The 18,802-nt window shown below is 43.1% G+C and overlaps 1 protein-coding gene across 1 annotated transcript in view; it reads left to right on the forward strand.

The window, feature by feature from the left end:
• The window catches only part of GPR139 (G protein-coupled receptor 139), a 42,141-nt gene extending 23,737 nt beyond the window's left edge, over positions 1-18,404 (forward strand). The window contains exon 2 of the mRNA XM_003916618.5: positions 17,208-18,404. Within this exon, the coding sequence (XP_003916667.1) occupies positions 17,208-18,142 (935 nt within the window). The 3' untranslated portion in view covers positions 18,143-18,404. The remainder of the gene's footprint in view (positions 1-17,207) is intronic.
• Positions 18,405-18,802: the final 398 nt, after the last annotated feature.

The raw sequence follows: 18,802 nt of genomic DNA on the forward strand, positions 1-18,802 counted from the left end.
ACTCAGTCACAATCACAAGACTAGGAATCGGCAAACCTGGAATTCAACCCCATGAAGTCGGTTTCACTCTCGGAGCTCTTAACCTTTCCTTGTTTCAACGAGGGAAAAGTGTTCTAAGAGCGAAACTGTCAATCACATTCAATAGGGAAATTAATTCTATTTCTGAGCATCTACTCCATGCCAAGCATGGTACAGATGATTTTGCACATTAAGTTATTCAGTCTTCTTAACAGCCCTTTGGAAAGATGTCGCCATTGCACAGATGAGAAAACTGAGTTAAGGGTTATGCCCAAGTCAGTTAATGGGGAATTTGATTCAATAGCTATTATAGAAAGTAACAGAAAGAAGTGCCCAAGAAGCTGCATAGACACTGGATTTAGAGAGAAAAAAGTAGAGGTAAGTAGTGAGATCAGTCATCACACATATAAAGGAATACCATGAAAATGACAGCAAACAGATGGATGTCACACAGACAGAACCTTGGGGAGTCCATCCATTCGTCTAACCATCCGTTCATCCATCCATCCATCATTCTTTCATCCCACAAACACTGATGGAGTGCATACTCTTTGACAGCCCTGTGATAAGTCCTCAAGGTTTAGAGTAAAGAGATACAGTCCCTGCTTTCCAGAGGCACCCAGTGAATGGGTGATAAAGATCTTGAAGGATATCATCATAAAAATGTGTTAAATACTCTGGCCAGTGAGGTGCTTAACTCAATGCATTGAGATCAGAGAAGGTTTTAAAAATAGTCTTCTAGGCAAAGGGTTGTGGATGGGGAAGGTATTTCAGGCAGAAGAAATAGCCCATGCAATGCTTTGGAGGTAAGAAAGTGTGTTGCACGTTCAGGCAATGGCTGCTAACATGAAGTGGCAAGGTGCATTTGCAGGGGTTGCAGAAGGGAGCTGATGGTGCAGGAGGTACCTTGTGGGTTGTGCAAAGATTTTGGATGTTGGCTGATAAAGCACAGGTCTCAAACCAACAACCCATGGACCACACTGTGTATTGGGATGGGGTGTGTAAGTGTGTTGCTTGCAAGCCTCTCTGGAAACATTGGAAGACCTGACCACAGTTGGCTGTCATTCCCTTATGGGAAACTACCAAGAGGAGCTAAACGGTGACCACCCTCCTGCAATGGGGCATGCAATATCCTGCTCACCGGAGGTGCCCACGTGGCATGCCCTCTCCACACATTTATATTTCCTGCCCAGGCCCTGTCATCATTCGAGTTTGCAAGACCTAACGCGGTGCCATTGAAGGAAGCAGGGAGTTTGAAATGACACCTCATGCTGCCTTGGGATGAACTATTTAGTGAGTTCTCAGCACCTTGAGCCTAAGGAACGGATCTTGTACTCTGGGAGCCTGACTCAGGCTCTGGCACACTGTTGGGCATCACTAAATTTATGTTGAACTGAATTGGATTCATGTAGAAAATTCTGGCACAAACCCTCTTCTCAGGGAGCTAATGGTCCCAAAAAGATCTCTCCCACACACTGAACACCAAATTAATTTCCAATTACCCTGGATTACATCACCTGATTCATTTTCTGCAGTAAACCCTAAGTACATTCAAAACTGTTAACCAGCCTTTTGCTTGTCTGCAATGTTAGGTTAATCTATACTCATAGTTATTCCTTCATTTATTCATTCAACAGGTGTTTATTGAGAACCTACTGTATGCCAGGAACTGTGTAAGAACTTGGCAATATATTAATAATAATCAGCAAAGCAAGCGCACTTCCTGCCCTTCCAAACTTTTACCCTGTTTAATAGTGATGATGATAAAAAGTGTATAGCGCGCCTAGTACCAGGCACTTTCCCCGTATTAATTTATTTAATCCTCATAAAAGCCTGTGATAGGTGCTGTGTCAGCACACTTTTCATAGATGAGCAAACTGAAGGCCCAGAGAGGTTAAGTAAATTGCCCAAGGTCACACAGCTTGAAGGCTGCAGGGGCAAGTTTGAATCCCAGCAATCTGGCTCCGGAATCTGTACTCCACCACCTGTCTTTCTGAGATGATGCTAGGAGCCCCTGACACACCTTCTGAATCCTTAAAGTGGTGGTCATTATAATTGTGGTCAGCTTTCATGACACCTGCTGCCATGGAACCCTGGGTATGTAAATGAACCACAAATCATGCTCTAGAACCTTGGTATAGGCTACTTCATTTTTCCCCCTGATGTCACGTGTTATTGCTTTTTCTTCTTTTAAGTTGGAGACACTGGACGCAGACCTTATACGAGGAAGGAGCTAGAGGATGCAAAGTCAATAGTTGCTGGTTGCAGTTTATATATGCCTTAGCTGCAGGGCATGCAGGTCAGCGATCCCTTAAAAATGATCCCTAAAGGCTGGGTGCAGTGGCTCACGCCTGTAATCTCAGCACTTTGGAAAGCCAAGCCAGGCCTCCCAGGTCAGGAGTTTGAGACCAGCCTGGCCAACATGGTGAAACCGTATCTCTATTAAAAATACAAAATTTAGCCAGGCATGGTGGTGGGTGCCTGTAATCCCAACTACGTGGGAGGCTGAGGCAGGAGAATCGCTTGAACCTGGGAGATGGAGCCTGCAGTGAGCCGAGATGGTGCCACTACACTCCAGCCTGGGCGACAAAGTGAGACTCAACCTCAAAAAAAAAAAAAAATCCCTAAGAAGAGAAACTTTAAGACTAGAAAGACAGCTTGAGTCCCTGACTAAAGTTTGTTTTGTTTTTGCTTTGTTCTGCATGATCATAGCTCACTGCAGCCTCCAATTCCTGAGCTCAAGCGATCCTCCTGCTTCAGTCTCCCAAGTAGCTGAGACTACAGGCTTGCACCACCACCCTCAACTGATTTTTTAACTTTAAGAGATATGGGGTCTCACATTGTTGCCCAGGCTGGTCTCAAACTCTTGGCCTCAAGAAATTCTCCCACTTCGGCCTCCCAAAGTGTTGGGATTACAGGTGTGAGCCACTGAGCCTGGCCATTTTTTTTTTTTTTACTGCTTCTCTTTCTTCACTGTCACTCACAGTCCCTACCATTTCCAGATCCTCGAGTGCCATTCTCCTCAATCTCCCCCTGCATGTTTCTCTGAAGCCTTCCCTTGCCATAAACTCAGAACCAAGAACTCATTGCTGCTTCCTCTCCAAGTGCCCAAGAAAATGCCTCGGTCTCCTGGCTTACGCATACCAAATGTAGCCTCTTTCCCTCTCTGCCTCCCTCACTAGAGGGTGAAATAGATCTGCCATCCCTCACCTGCAGCCCCAGCGCAGAAAATGACACGTAATACACCCTCAGCACATGCTATGGGAATAAAAGAAGTCTCAGATTGATGAGCGACTTGCCCAAGCCACAGAGTTGGTTGGTGGCAGAGCAGATTTCTACTGGGTCAGAATGGACTGTAAGCTCCCTGTGGATGCAAACCACTTGTGTGTTTGTGTATCGCTGCATCCCTGTGTCTGGAACAGTGCCTGATTCACAGTGGGCAGCTCAGTAAACATTTGTTGAATGAATAAGTGAATGCCCATCTTATTTAATTCTTCCTTTGTCCTTGTCTTCATGGGAGAATGAGGCAGGGTAATGGAAAATGATGGCTTTGTGTTGGCTCTATTTTGTATGCACAATTGATAAGCTATTTGCCCACAGCTAAAAATACCTACCCCTGGCAGCCATTGGGAGAAGCAGATGGATGATGCTTAGCACAAGATGTTTAATCAAACAGCGACAACCCAGGCAGAGCCTCAATTAGCCTCTGACACCCCAGTGAACTCCAGATGAAGAGCACAGATGCCTCTGATTTCCTGTTGGTCCCCTCACACCCAATAACCATCACCCCTGTGTCCACAAAACAGCAAAAACTAACAAGCATCCCCTGGCCAAGGCAGTCACTAGCTGGAAGTCAGTAGATGGGTAGGACTGGCAGAAGCTCAGCACATGGGGCCAAAACAATGGAGAATCAGCCAGTGGGGAGCATTATTCGCTTTTGAAAAGGGGCGATGGGCAGGAGCTCAGTTGTATGCCCTGGATTTCGAGGAGGTGATTAGCTTATCCCCACTGATTCCCAGGGGCTGGGAGTGGCAAGCATTCTCAAAGGCCATACGACTGCTCTGAAACTGATTCTTCTCTCAACTTCCCTCATGCCTCATATGTGCCAGCTGATGGACACTGTTTAAAAATACTAATGTTACAAAAGAAAACAACTGGCCCATTTCTAGTTAATAGTCAGTTCCCTGAGCTGATTATGGAGGTATCTGGACAAGTAAGTGCACCAAATGCACTCTAGAGTCTAACAAATTGTTTCTGAACCCTGGGTCTAGCACACACTTACTGTGTGATCTGGGCCAATTCCTTAACCTCACTGAGCCACAGTGTTCTTGTCTTTAAAATAGGGATATTAGTAGTAGCTATCTCATGATGTATGAGGATAAAATGTAGTGCAAGTAGCCAGGCGCAGTGTCTCACACCTGTAATCCCAGCACTTGGGAGGCCGAGGCTGGTGGATCACTTGAGGTCAGGAGTTCGAGACCAGCCTGGCCAACATGGTGAAACCCCGTCTCTACTAAAAATACAAAAATTAGTTGGGTGTGGTGGCAGATGCGTGTAATCCCAGCTACTTGGGAGGCTGAGGCAGGAGAATTGCTTGACCCCGGGAGGCGGAGGTTGCAGTGAGCCGAGATTGCACCATGGCTCTTCAGCCTGAATGACAGAGCAAGACTCAGTTTAAAAAAAAAAAAAAAAATGAGTGCAAGTGAAACCTCTGGCAAGTGAGCCAAACACAGTCAGTGCTCAATAAAGGGAACTGTTATTGTTAAATGTACCAGCCTTGCTCAGGTGTTGGAGAGTGGGAAAGCTGGAAGAGGCATTTGATACCATTGCATACAACTTTAGTCAACTTCCTAACCCTTTCAAGCCTGAGTCTTTTTTATCCATAAGAGGATGAAAATAGTGCCTAGCTTACTAGTAAGGATTAAGTACTAAATATTTAACAGTAGGTATTAGGTATTGCCTGATATTATAATGTTAGGTAATATATCGTATTATAGATATGCAGTATACTTGGCGTATATGAAGATGTGAGCTCAGTGCCTAACACGAGATAAGCACTCAATAGTTATTAGCTGCTCTGAGGGAACAGTGGGGATCTCTTCTTTCATGCCTCTTTACCTTTGCACATTGCCGTTCACTCTCCCTGGAGAGCCCTCTTGTGTCTTATCTGCCTGTTAAACTCCTACTCATCTGCCCTAGATGTGAGCCACGATGCTGTCATTACCATTATTATTGCCTATTATGAACTCGTTCATTTTACAGATATGGAAACTGAGGGCTTAAAGAAGGAAGGTGGCTTGTCCATTAGCAGATAGGAGTCTATATCAGAGCCCAACCTAACAGTGTAGATTCTCCTGACAAACTTGGGAAGTCTAAGGACATTTTCATCGATTGAGTCTGAGAAATAGGGTCCTTTCTAGAGCTAGTTCCCACAAATCAAGAAATATACCAGAAGACTGTTCCTAGAATTGCCAGTGCTTCTTCCCTCTCATTGAGCCTTTGCCTGGTTCAATTTGTCACCTTAGCAGGACTGATTGTTATGTGTCCTTAATAACTATTGAATGGTTTCTTTAGGCCAGGATCCGTGCTAAGAGGTCTGTGTGCACAATTCTCTCTAATCCTCACAGCATCCCTTTGAAACAGGTACCATTTTTACTACCATTTTATTGGTAAGGAATCCGAAGTTCATTGTGTTTACACAACTTGTCCCAAAGCACCAGCTAGAAACGTGCAGATCTAGAAGGCTCATCTGGATCAGCATGTCTGCATGCCAGACATGCTCCAAAATGCATGTCTCTGGTTTTAAGTATCCTCTCCTCTCTGGTAACTCCTCTGCTCATTGTTTGCTGGAGAGCCACCTGCATGTTCAGGACTTGTTCTTGTAAAGCCCTGACCCCATCTATCTTTGTGACAAACTCCCGGAACTGAGAAAACACCACTGCGTTCATCACTTGGTATGAAACTTGACCCAAGATCGTGCCATCGAGTCCTTTCAAGATACTTCATCTTACCAGCTGTGCCATCTTCAGCAGGTGGCTTACCCTCTCTGAATACCAGTTTCCTCATTTGTAAAATGAAGACCAGAAGCCTATATTTTACCTGCACTGCCATCTCCTTGTAGTTTTTTTTTTTAATCAACTCACTTTTTAAATAAACCGACCTTATTATATAAGCAGGTCTTTATCACTACCTTACACGGAGAAATAACATTCCTCTAATACCATTAAAACTAAATGCATAATTTTAAAAATAAATATGTTCATCAGTGAATCATATAAAATCATCTCATCTATGCAAAGCCACCCAGCACATAGTAGGTGCTGCTCAACATAGGACAGTCATTAGAAAATGAACTTTGGTACTGAGATATACAGTTTGAAAACCATTGGGTCTATTGGCTGGCTTGGATGTGGCTTCATGATTGAGGTCTAGCACTTATTATGGTTACCCAATGAAGCTGTCCCTGGTCAAAAAGCCAGAACCAATTCTGCTGTCAAGAGGAGGTCAATTGGTTGGCAAGGCTGACTCCAGCCCTGCAGCCTGGCTGCTGACTCACCTTTTCTCCATTGCCCTGAGTCAGACTGTCCTGGGATAGCAGCCATCTTATCTCTTGCTGCCTACTCATCAGCAAGGAAGAGACTTGCTAGGTCTCAACTGTTCTGGTCTACATTGGAAACCATCGCTTTGCTAATTTCTAGGAGAAGCCAGGGAGGCTGCACCATGGATCCAGGGCCCAAGACCCCAAGGACAAATTCACAATATATGTTCCACCTTGGCAGACATCACCAATCCATCAAAGCACCACTAAGGCCAGGGATGGTGTTAGAATACTTTTCAACATGGCACCCAGACAGCCATTACCAATAGACTTGGTTCCAATAGGTTCCCAGTTTCCTACAGGATAAAGTTCAAACTCCTTGCATGCCACACATGATCATTTATGATTTGATCCTGTTGACCTCTTCAGCTTGCTCCTCTGGCATTCCACTATAGTGCCTTTAAATACCATCTTGTGATGAATCCCACATTTATTCTTCACTGTAGATCTTACCCTGAAACTCCAGACTGCTTGTTCAACATTTTCATGAAGAAGTCTAAAAAATATCTTAAATTCAACATGTCCAAAATTGAACTTCCAGTCTTATGCCCAGATTTGCTTTTCCAACAACCCCTTCCCATCTAAGTTGATGGAAGGTTCATTCTTTCACTTTTAGTTTAGAAGATGAAACATGATCCCTTATAAAGGGAGATACAAAAAAAAAAAAACAACAGAAAATGCTGATTCTAGCTTTGAAAAGAATCCATTCAAGTGCTAAAATGTAGTTTAAAAAAAATAAAAAGAAAAACACAAAAAAGAGGTCTTCACAAGAAAAATAATAGGAGATGATAGTGAAGCTACAAAGAAAATTAAAGAGCTATCAAAATGGGAACTAAAATTTTAAGAGAACCAAGGCTATTTCAGAGGATGCAAGAGACAACTGAATCATCATGCAATAATGGCTTTTAAGGGTTTGATTCTACAGATAATGACCAATGTTATTCTCCACCAAGCAGAGAAACAAAGTTGAGGGTAAGGTTTGGAATACAACTGCAACTAGAGGGCTTACGGTAGAAGCAATGAAGCATTTCCTGATAGGTTAACAGGGTTGTTAGTGCCTGGGATGATTCATGGGGAGAAGCTAGAATCTTTGCTGGCATTCCTTGAGAGCTTGACTCTCTCTCACTCATCTTTGCTTCTAGTGCAGGTTCCCACCTCCAGAAGATGCTCAGTAATTGTCTGCTGAGCTGAACTAGCCAAATGTTAACACGTAAAAATAGCTAATGTTTTCTGAGTGCTATGGGCCAGGAACTGTGCTAAGTATTGTGCCTATATTATTTTATATATTCTCATAATATCCTATGTGGGTACTATTTATTGCGATGCCCATTTCACAGATGTAAGCACTGAGGCTCAGAGACATTAGCTCACTTGCTTACCATCACACAGGTAGTAAATGGCTGTCTTGGGATTTGAACCTGGGCTGGCTGCCTCCAGAGAGTCTACTCTTAACCACTATGCTCCCAACTAGGATAGGTTCTTTGGTACCCAAATATTTTGGGTAAGAGTCAGCCTGCAAAAAAGTAAAAATAGCCCTTTGGGGAACCAGAAAGCCATCCCCCCAAGGGGTTGTCTTTCCTATGGTAGGAGGGTGCCACTGCCTAACCTCCACCTCCCTAGTCTACAACCAGTTTCATGCCTCTACTAACCAACTGCGGGAAGAAAGCTCCACATTCCCAGTTTTCTGCCTTGGGGCAAGGGGAACAACAGGAAACAAGGATGGCCACTGGCCAGCTGTCAGTGCCTGATACTGGAGACATATGGTGGGACAGCAGCCCTGGGGAACTTTTTCCTGCTTCTCTCCTAGGGGACCACTCAACACCGAACCTCCTGGAGACCTCCCAGCACCTTTTTCAGAAGCTAAAAGACTGACTACCAAGTCTTGTCAGCATCATCTTTTTATTTACCCTTCTTCCATCCCAGGGTCCAGAGTGGGGCAGGTAACAGTGAGGGAGGTGGCAGCCACCAGAGGCAGTGCCCCATCATACGATTCGGTCTCTACCCCTCAGCTGATCCAAATAAGGGCATTGCTGACTTCTTATGTAGGAGTCTTAGAAATTGATCTTCCTAAAAATCCATCCTTGGAGCACCTCCCAGAAGCAGGTAAAATAACACCGCTGCAATTGTCCACAATGCCAGGAGTCTGCCTAACATGAGCGCTGACTCTTCTGATGCAAAAGATGGCAACTTTGTCAGAGAGAGATGCTTTTCTTTTCTTTTCTTCTCTTTCCTCTTTTCTTTCTTTTCTTTTCGAGTCAGAGTCTCACTCTGTCGCCCAGGCTGGAGTGCAGGGGCATGATCTCGGCTCACTGCAACCTCTGCCTCCCTGGTTCAAGCAAAGGAAGAGATGCTTTTAAGTCACAGGGGATGGTGACTGAAAGGGGTGAGTGGCTTCTTTTTTTGGAAATTTAGGATGCAGAGAACTAGGATTTGTAAAAGGTCACTCCAGGAATCTAATGATCCCAAAGAGGCAATTCTCTTTCCTATTCTTAAGACCCCTGTGGACTGAGCAACTGTGCTCAAGAGTGGCCTGCTCTTCTTCACATAACTGCCATTGCAATCAAAAAAGTTCTTCTTGATATCTAACTTAAATCCTTTTGTAGCCTCCAACTTGAGCTCTTTTCCATCTTGCAAATTCTTTTAGCTGCCTTTAGGAGGGAGGGAGAGAGGGAGTGAGAATACGAGGAAAGTGGAAGAAAGGAGGGAAAGAGGGAAGAAAAGTGTGTTACTCTTTAAACCAGCATTTCTACTTTTGGGAATTTATCCAAAAGAAATGCACAAAAATGCTTCATGAACTTAATGCTTATAGTAACAAAAATAGTCATAATAAGTAATGTCCAGCAATAGGTGAATATTTCATGAATATCATTGACATATGGAAAAATCTATTATTTATGTCTAAGTGAAAAAATCAAGTTGCACAACATTATTGTAAAATCTGATTTTGTGGGGATAATTATTATTACTAGTTGTGCTATTATTGTGGGCATATAAGCATCCTGGAGATATAAACACCAAGCGTCCAACAAACTTCTGGTTATCTATTGCAGCATGGCAAACCCCAAAACTTAAGAGGCTAGAAGCAACAATTTATGATTATTTGTCATTGTTCCTGGGCTGACTGGGCTCTGCTGGGTGGTTCTTGCTTCTGGCCTCTCATGCATTTGCAGCCAGTGAGCAGTGGGACTATACTCACTTAGGAACTTTATTGAGCTGGATATCCATGATGGCTCATTCCCATGGATGACAGTGGATGCTCAATATTGGCCATGAGCTTTACTGAGGCTTTCAACCAGAGGCCCTACACATGGCCTAAGTGGCATGTGCCTCTCACAGAAAGGCGACTGGGTTCCAAGAAGGAGCATACCGAGAGCATGTGTTCAAAAGACCCACTTATGACCTAGCCTCAGAAATCACGCAGTATCAGTCCTGACATAATGTATTGGTCAAAAGTAAATTACAGTGCCAGCTCCAACTCAAGGCATGGAGACTACATAGAGGAATGTCTACCGGGGGCATGGTACACAAGGGTCCGCCTATGAGGCTAGCTGACACATTATCCATGCAAGATGGGGTTTTGACAGACTTTCCCCTTCTAATTTCTAATGTAGTCATTAAATGTATAAACTCAGGAGAGTTTATACATTTAACAGTTTGGTTTAATGTCCTGGCTCACCACCTAGCTGTGTGATCTCAAACAAGTTACTTAACCTCTCTGAACCTCAGGGCTTTTAAATCATGGTACCCACTACACTACACAAGGTAGTTGTGAAGATTAAGTGAGATATTGTATGTAAGATGCTTAGAAGTGCCCTGAGCACAGTGGATACACAATAAAAGTAGCCAAATTCTATTACTATTATTATTAGACACTGATATAATGTTTAATTTTTGACAGGCGCATATTACTTTTGTAATTGAAAAAATAGTTTTTAAAGACAAGAAAAAGGCAATGTAGCAGAACTAAAAGATATAAACTCAGAACTCCCAGTTGAGCTGCTTCTTCCAAGGAACCTGCAGAGACCCCTTAGTCATCACAGACACAGAAAATACCTCTAGAAGACCTTGACCCTTTCCCTCTGGGCCAGCAGACAATTCAGTGGTGTGGTCTGACGACAAAACCTGCGTTGTTCTCTCAGCCACTCCCCCAATCCTCCCAAGCTTGAGCACAGTAAGCTGCAAAATACGGGAAATGAATTCCCTCAAGAATATAACCAAGAAGCTTTGCAGTCACAAAACATGGGCTTTTTATTATCCAGGAACTTAAACCTGTCCGACGACACCATTGACAGAAAGGATTTGCTTTTTAGAAGCATTGACATTTTGGTGGTGAAGTTCAGCGGGGCTTGCTTGGATGGGATTGGTTGGGTTTCCTCAACAATGGAATCACTGGCTCAGTTTGACAGGAAAGCTCAGAAATGGAATTTCAGGCAGTGAGAACTTCGGTTTCTTCATTTACTCACTCCTTATAAATACACACAGACCCTGTCAACACCACTCTTTCCCTTTGGGGAAAATGTGCCACTGTAGAAATGAAAGAATTTTTAAATATGGAGAGTTACAGCAAATGTCAAGCTTTTAAGAGTTGAAGACTCTACCTTTTCATTTCTTTTTCAGAAAATCAATACACAGGCACCGCACCATTCCCCTCTGGGTCTCCTCAGCTCACACTTCTTTCTCCCACCCCAAAGATCTCCTACATGTTCTTGATGTTGCCTTGGGGGAAAATCTACCTGTACAAAAGAAATGGGAAACTCACTGTCTGCGGGTTAGTTTCTCAAGAGAGGCAATCACTAGAAACTTAAGGAAATGTCAAATATGAATACCTAGCAATTTCACTTGGAGTTGATGACTTGCCTGACTTAAAGCATTAATTAGATGGGGCTGGAATACTTTTAAAGAGCTTCAATATGGAGAATTTTTAGCACCACACTTCAAACAGGGTTCAGCTGGGGAGGAAGAAAAAGTGGGAGAGTCACTTTTCATAGAATATATATATATATATAGCACTTTTACATATATATAGAATATATATATATAGATTATATATATATAGCACTTTTTCTGGGGACACCCTGCCATTTATACATCCTGCCTCCTTGGGAAGCAGGGATGTGAAAGGGAAAGCAGGCATTGTTTAATGGATGGGGGCGGAAAAAAGAGGTTGTGGCTGAGCATGATGACTCACGCCTGTAAGTACAGCACTTTGGGAGGCTGAGGCCGGTGGATCACGTGGGGTCAAGAGTTCAAGACCAGCCTGGCCAACATGGTGAAACCCCATCTCTACTTAAAAAAAAAAAAAAAAATTAGCTGGGCATGGTGGCACGTGCCTCTAATCCCAGCTACTCGGGAGGCTGAGGCAGGAGAATCGCTTGAACCTGGGAGGCGGAGGTTGCAGTGAGCCGAGATCGCATCACTGCACTCTAGCCTGGCAGACAAGAGCAAAACTCAGTCTCAACAAAAAGAAAAAAAGAGGTTGCAAGAAATTATGGCACTTTTCTAAGTCAGGGGCAACCTAAGGAACAGGAATCGCATTATTTATGTTGAGAACCCTTTTCTATGACCAAAAATAAACAAAGCAGAATCTAATAAGCCAGAAAGTCAGACAGAGCTGGGGGTCTCCATTTTCATTTTTCTCTGCCTCCCTTACTTGTTCTGTTTGTGACTTTGAACAAATTATCTAAAAATGCCAGCCTTGGTTTCCTCATCTCTAAAATGGGAAATCATTCTCATGTCTCTCTGTTCTATGAATATAACAAGCTGATTCTCACCACAAGGCTGTTGCACTTGCCAATCCCACTGCCTAGAATCTTTTTCCCACAAGTATTTGTATGACAGATCCCTAGATCCCTTTTTTCCTTTTCTTTCTTTTTTTTTTTTTTTCTGAGACAGAATGTCACTCTGTAATCCAGGCTGGAGTGCAGTGGTGCGATCTCGGCTCACTGTAACCTCCGCCTCCCTAATCCAAGTGATTCTCCTGCCTCAGCCTCCCGAGTAGCTGCGATTATAGGCACCCACCACCGCATCTGGCTAATTTTTGTATTTTTAGTAGAGATGGGGTTTCACCATGTTGGCCAGGCTGGTCTGGAACTACTGACCTCAAGCGATCCACCACCCTCGGCCTCCCAAAGTGCTAGGATTACAGGCATGAGCCACAGCATCTCGCCTCCCTTCTCTTCATCCTTGATTGGACTGAAATGTTGCTTTTAATCTAAAAGTTACTACCCCATGAATCTGTCTCATCCCTTGATGTTATTCTTCCTAGTATCACATCTGACATTCTGTTGTGCATTTGTGTGTGTGTTTATTTATTGTCTGTCTCCCTCATTGTACTATAAACTCCATGGCAAAAGGGAATCTGTCCACTTTGTTAATACCTGTATCTCCAATGCCTCATCCAATGCCTGGCATAGTCAATGCCCAGTTGATATTTGCTGCATGAATGGGCTCTCAGGCAATAGCTACCATCCATTAAGCACTTCCCACATGCCAGACACTGTTTTAACCACTTTATTGAAATTATCTCACTTAACCCTCAGAACAATCCTATGAGGTGGATAGTCTTATTAACCCCATGATATGGTTTGACTGTATTCCCACCCAAATCTCATCTTGAAATGTAGCTCCCATAATCCCCATGTATCATAGAAGGGACCCAGTGGGAGGTAGTTGAATCATGGGGCTGTGTCTTTGCCATGCTGTTCTCATGATAGTGAATAAGTCTCATGAGATCTGATGGTTTTATAATGGGGAGTTCCCCTGCACAAGCTCTTGCTGGCCACCATGTCAGATGTGACTTTGCTCCTCATGAGCCTTCTGCCATGATTGTGAAGCCTCCCCAGCCAGGTGGAACTGTGAGTCAATTAAACCCCTTTCCTTTGCAAATTATCCAGTCTTGGAAATGTCTTTATTGGCAGTGTAAGAACAGACTAATACACTCCATTTCATAAAGAAGGGAACTGAGGCACAGAAATATTGAATAAACTTGTCTAAAGACAAGGTGGTAATAATACCCAGGCAGCCCAGCCCCAGATCCCACACTCTTAGCAACTGGATTCCCATACCCTTGATACAATAGATCTTTAGACCTCAACCTCTTTACAGCTTGGGTTCCATGAAGCTCTGACTATATATGATTAGGTCAGAGGAGCAGGGATTGCAAGCCAAGCCTTTAATCAGAACCCTTCACCAAAGCTTTTGTCCTTTCTTTATCTATTCACCAGCAGCTCCTGTATACTGTGTTCTCATTTATCTCTTTAATACTTACCACTTATATGATGTTTCTCCACTCTCTGAGTAGAGACTTTACGGGTATCCACCAGAGTACCTAATGTATATCCACCTTAGGCCTATGTACAGGCATTTGCCCACAGAAAGTAGATGCTAAATACTTTTTGGAAAAAGTTCTGGATGAATAAAACATTTTGAAATGCTTTTCAACAGAACACAGCAAGGCTGTTTAATAAAAGAGAGCTATAAAATGCAAGAATGCTTACAAAGCAAGCAGAATTCAATATAAATATTCTTTGTCTTAATAAACCAAACTCTTCATATTTCTCCCCCTCAGAACCTTTGCACTTGCTGTTTCCTTTGCTTGAAACACTTGCTCCTTCCAAGCTTTCTGCCTTTTAACCTCTTCCTGGTCTTCCAAATCTCAGTAAAGATTTTTCTGATTCCTACTCCAAGACATTCCTTCATAGCATTCACTAGAGCTTGCAGTTAATGCATTTTCTTCCATGGTTCTTCAGCTGATGTTCTTCTTGCCTAACAGAATCTAAGCTCCATGCAGGCTAAACAGACCATGTCTATTTTGTTCACCATCCCCTTCCAGGACACAGCTCAGAATAGGTACATAATGCATGAATGCAGTTTTGAAATATCAAGTTTACAAATATAAGGACCTTTGCTTTAGTGGGCATTTTTTCTTAAGTAGTGACTTAAGTAGGACATATTCACCATTTTTCTCTACATTGTGTGCAGTATAGCATATCTTCATGGTACCCCCACCCCACTGGGAATAAGTACCAATACTGCAGATTGATTTTGAGCATGGATGTTGGTCCTGGGTTTGAATCCTGGCTAATTAATATAATCAGTATCTTAACTCTCTACCACTTCAAAATGTTGTTTCAAAGTGCTTTGGACAAGAATGAGAACAGCATAGACTTTAAAAAAAAAAAAACTGGTAATACTGAGAGGATATGGAGCAACTAGAATTCTCATATTCTGCTGTTGGGAATCTAAATTAGTAAAATTTTACAAAGCAATTCATCAGTATCTGTTAAAGATGAGGAGGCACATACTCTAACACATAATAAATACACTTCCATGTATACATTCCCCCAGATAAACTTTCATATATAAGTACTTCTCATGGAAAGTCATGTCAAGACATTAACTTTGGTTTATAACAGCAAAATCCTGTAACCAATTTAAAAGAATGAACATATTTAATATAATAAATTATAAATAAATAAATCAATCAGTAAGTTCCTACAGCAGAATGCTATGTAGGCATTCAAATGGGTGAACTAGTTCTTCATGTAGCAACAAAAATGGGTCTCAGAAATACAATGTTGAATGACAAAATCAGTGTATAGAATGGCAGTTTCAGTATAAAAGAAAGCAAAAGGCTGGGCACAGTGATGTGCACCTGTAGTCCCAGCTACTTAGGAGGTTAAGGTGCGAGAGTCACTTGAGCCCTGGAGTTCAAAGCTGTAAAGCACCATGATTGCACCTGTGAATAGCCACTGCACTCCAATCTGGGCAACATAGCAAGACCCTGTATCTAAAAAAGAAAGAAAGAAAGACTATGTAGACGTGGCACTGGTCACTGCACACAGCCTGCAGCATGGTGGTTGCATCTAGAGAAAGAAGATGGAAAAGAATGAGAACAGAGCTTCTTCAGAGGAGACTTCGACTGTATCTATAGTGTCATTTCTTTCTTTAAAGAAAGCTGAAGTAAATATGGCAAAATGTTAAAATTTGTTAAATCTGAGTGATGAGTACACCAGGTTTTGCAGGTGTGTTTATTATAAGACATTTTTACATGGGAACCATTGTATAACATTTTAAACGGCTACCAAGAAAGGAAGAGAGACAGAGAGAGACTGAGAGAAAGATCTGGATTCTAGCTCTGCCATTGGACTTCAGACAAGGAATATAAGCTTTCTGAGAACTTAGCTTGCAAAATAGCATTATCAGTGTTCAAATTTCAGGGTTGATTGTGAGAATGAATGAAAATAAATGTGTAGAATGACTTCTAGATATTATTCATTGGAATATCATTTTGGAGTGAGTCCCTAATGACTTTCTAAACATGCTTAATTCAGGGAGACTTTTTTTAAAAAACTGATCAGAAACTATATAGATGTATTTTCAAAACAAATATGACCCCACAAAAAATAATACATTGCTGCTCTTTGTGCAAAAACTATATATGAGGTTTGCAAAAGTAATTGCGGTTTTGCCCGTTACTTTTGCACCAACCTGATACATGCACATTGTATGGACATATATAAGCATAGATTATTTATTAACTGTAGTTTCCCTGAGGGAGGGGAATTTTGATGATTGGAGAACAAGAGTAGAAGGAAGATGTACTTTTCCTTGTTATTACTTTTGATTATGTGTGTGTATGTAGATTACCTATTCCAAAAATAAATGCAATTTATTTTTAAATTAATCTGAAGGTCACAATCTTCTCTGCACCTCCAATTTTAAATCTACTTAAAAAGGAAAGATCCTAAAATCCAAGCTCTGAAGAGGTTCTTAAGAGGTTATATGGTCCAGTCTGTTTCCCGAACACATATAGCAAGAAATGCCACCTCAGCCCCAAATTCTTCATGCAACTGAACACAAGAAAGAGCATGAGATGTGGGATCAGGAGATCCTATTACCATGAATTATCAACTGTGTGGTTCTAAGCAAGTTGCTTAAACTCTCAGAGCCCCAGTTTCATTCCTAAGATGAGGATAATGGCGGCACCACCTCTCACGGTTGTGTGAAGAGAATGGCGGCTTCACCTCTCACGGTTGCGTAAAGAGAACTCCAGCATCACCTCTCATGGTTGTGTGAGGAGAATGGCGACTCCACCTCTCATGGTTGTGTGAGGAGAATGGCAACACCACCTCTCATGGTTGTGTGAGTCTCTCAGAGCCCCAGCTTCATTCCTAAGATGAGGATAATGGCAGCACCACCTCTCACAGTCGTGTGAAGAGAATGGTGGCACCACCTCCCATTGTTGTGTGAGGAAAATGGCGGCAACACCACTCATGGCTGTGTGAGGAGAATGGCGGCACCTCCTCTCATGGCTGTGTGAGGCTCTCAGAGCCCCAGTTTCATTTCTAAGATGAGGGGAATGGGGGCACCTCCTCTCATGGTTGTGTTAGAATATAAGCACAACTTTAAAATAGTATCCACGTGTTTGTATGAGGTGCTATTTGTAATGCCGAGGTTGTCCCTCAAAAGCATTGATTCAATCATTTTGACTTCCATGGGAGTGAACAATAAACATATGCCTAGGGCCCCAATAGGAGCCAATGAAGTCATCTTTGCTTCAGACCTAAACCAGTTTTTCTTCTCTCCACAGCAAATATCTTGACAGTGATTATCCTCTCCCAGCTGGTGGCAAGAAGGCAGAAATCCTCCTACAACTATCTCTTGGCACTCGCTGCTGCCGACATCTTGGTCCTCTTTTTCATAGTGTTTGTGGACTTCCTGTTGGAAGATTTCATCTTGAACATGCAGATGCCTCAAGTCCCCGACAAGATCATAGAAGTGCTGGAATTCTCATCCATCCACACCTCCATATGGATTACTGTTCCATTGACCATTGACAGGTATATCGCTGTCTGCCACCCACTCAAGTACCACACGGTCTCATACCCAGCACGCACCCGGAAAGTCATTGTAAGTGTTTACATCACCTGCTTCCTGACCAGCATCCCCTATTACTGGTGGCCCAACATCTGGACTGAAGACTACATCAGCACCTCTGTGCATCACGTCCTCATCTGGATCCACTGCTTCACCGTCTACCTGGTGCCCTGCTCCATCTTCTTCATCTTGAACTCAATCATTGTGTACAAGCTCAGGAGGAAGAGCAATTTTCGTCTCCGTGGCTACTCCACGGGGAAGACCACTGCCATCTTGTTCACCATTACCTCCATCTTTGCCACACTTTGGGCCCCCCGCATCATCATGATTCTTTACCACCTGTATGGGGCGCCCATCCAGAACCGCTGGCTGGTGCACATCATGTCCGACATTGCCAACATGCTAGCCCTTCTGAACACAGCCATCAACTTCTTCCTCTATTGCTTCATCAGCAAGCGGTTCCGCACCATGGCAGCCGCCACGCTCAAGGCCTTCTTCAAGTGCCAGAAGCAACCTGTACAGTTCTACACCAATCATAACTTTTCCATAACAAGTAGCCCCTGGATCTCACCGGCAAACTCACACTGCATCAAGATGCTGGTGTACCAGTATGACAAAAATGGAAAACCTATAAAAGTATCCCCGTGATTCCCTAGGTGTGGCAACTACTGCCTCTGTCTAATCCATTTCCAGATGGGAAGGTATCCCATCCTACGGCTGAGCAGCTCTCCTTAAGAGTGCTAATCCGATTTCCTGTCTCTGGCAGACTGGGCAATTCTCAGACTGGTAGATGAGAAGAGATGGAAGAGAAGAAAGGAGAGCATAAAGCTTGTTTTTACTTATGCATTTATTTCCACAGATTCGCATTGACAGCGAAAGTTCCTACCAGTTTGAAGATGCCATTGGAGCTTGTGTCATCATCCTGTGACCAGTTAGGACACAAAGTAGAGAAATAGTCTGTGATTTTGCACTGGTACCATCCACAGTCACTGGGAACCCTTCATTTATGTGACTTACCAAACCCCAGTAGCACATAGCTGAGCCTGCACTCTTCTTCCAAGAGCTGAGGTCATTCATCACTTCCCTGTGCTGTTCCCAGGAGCTAACAATAATGACCGTTTCAGGATTTTTTTCAAGGTGCCCTTTGTCCTAGAGAGGGTTGTGGTCTTGAAGTGGCCCTGGCACTCCTAGCTTCAGAATGACACTGTGGGAATAGAAGAGTATTGGATCCCACCCAAACTCTGGCCAGAGCTGCTTCAGGAAATCTCCAAACCCACATAGCTGTGACCTCAAACCTGGGGTCTAAGA

Source organism: Papio anubis, chromosome 18 (genome assembly GCF_008728515.1).
Source record: "Papio anubis isolate 15944 chromosome 18, Panubis1.0, whole genome shotgun sequence".
Classification (NCBI taxonomy): domain Eukaryota; kingdom Metazoa; phylum Chordata; class Mammalia; order Primates; family Cercopithecidae; genus Papio; species Papio anubis.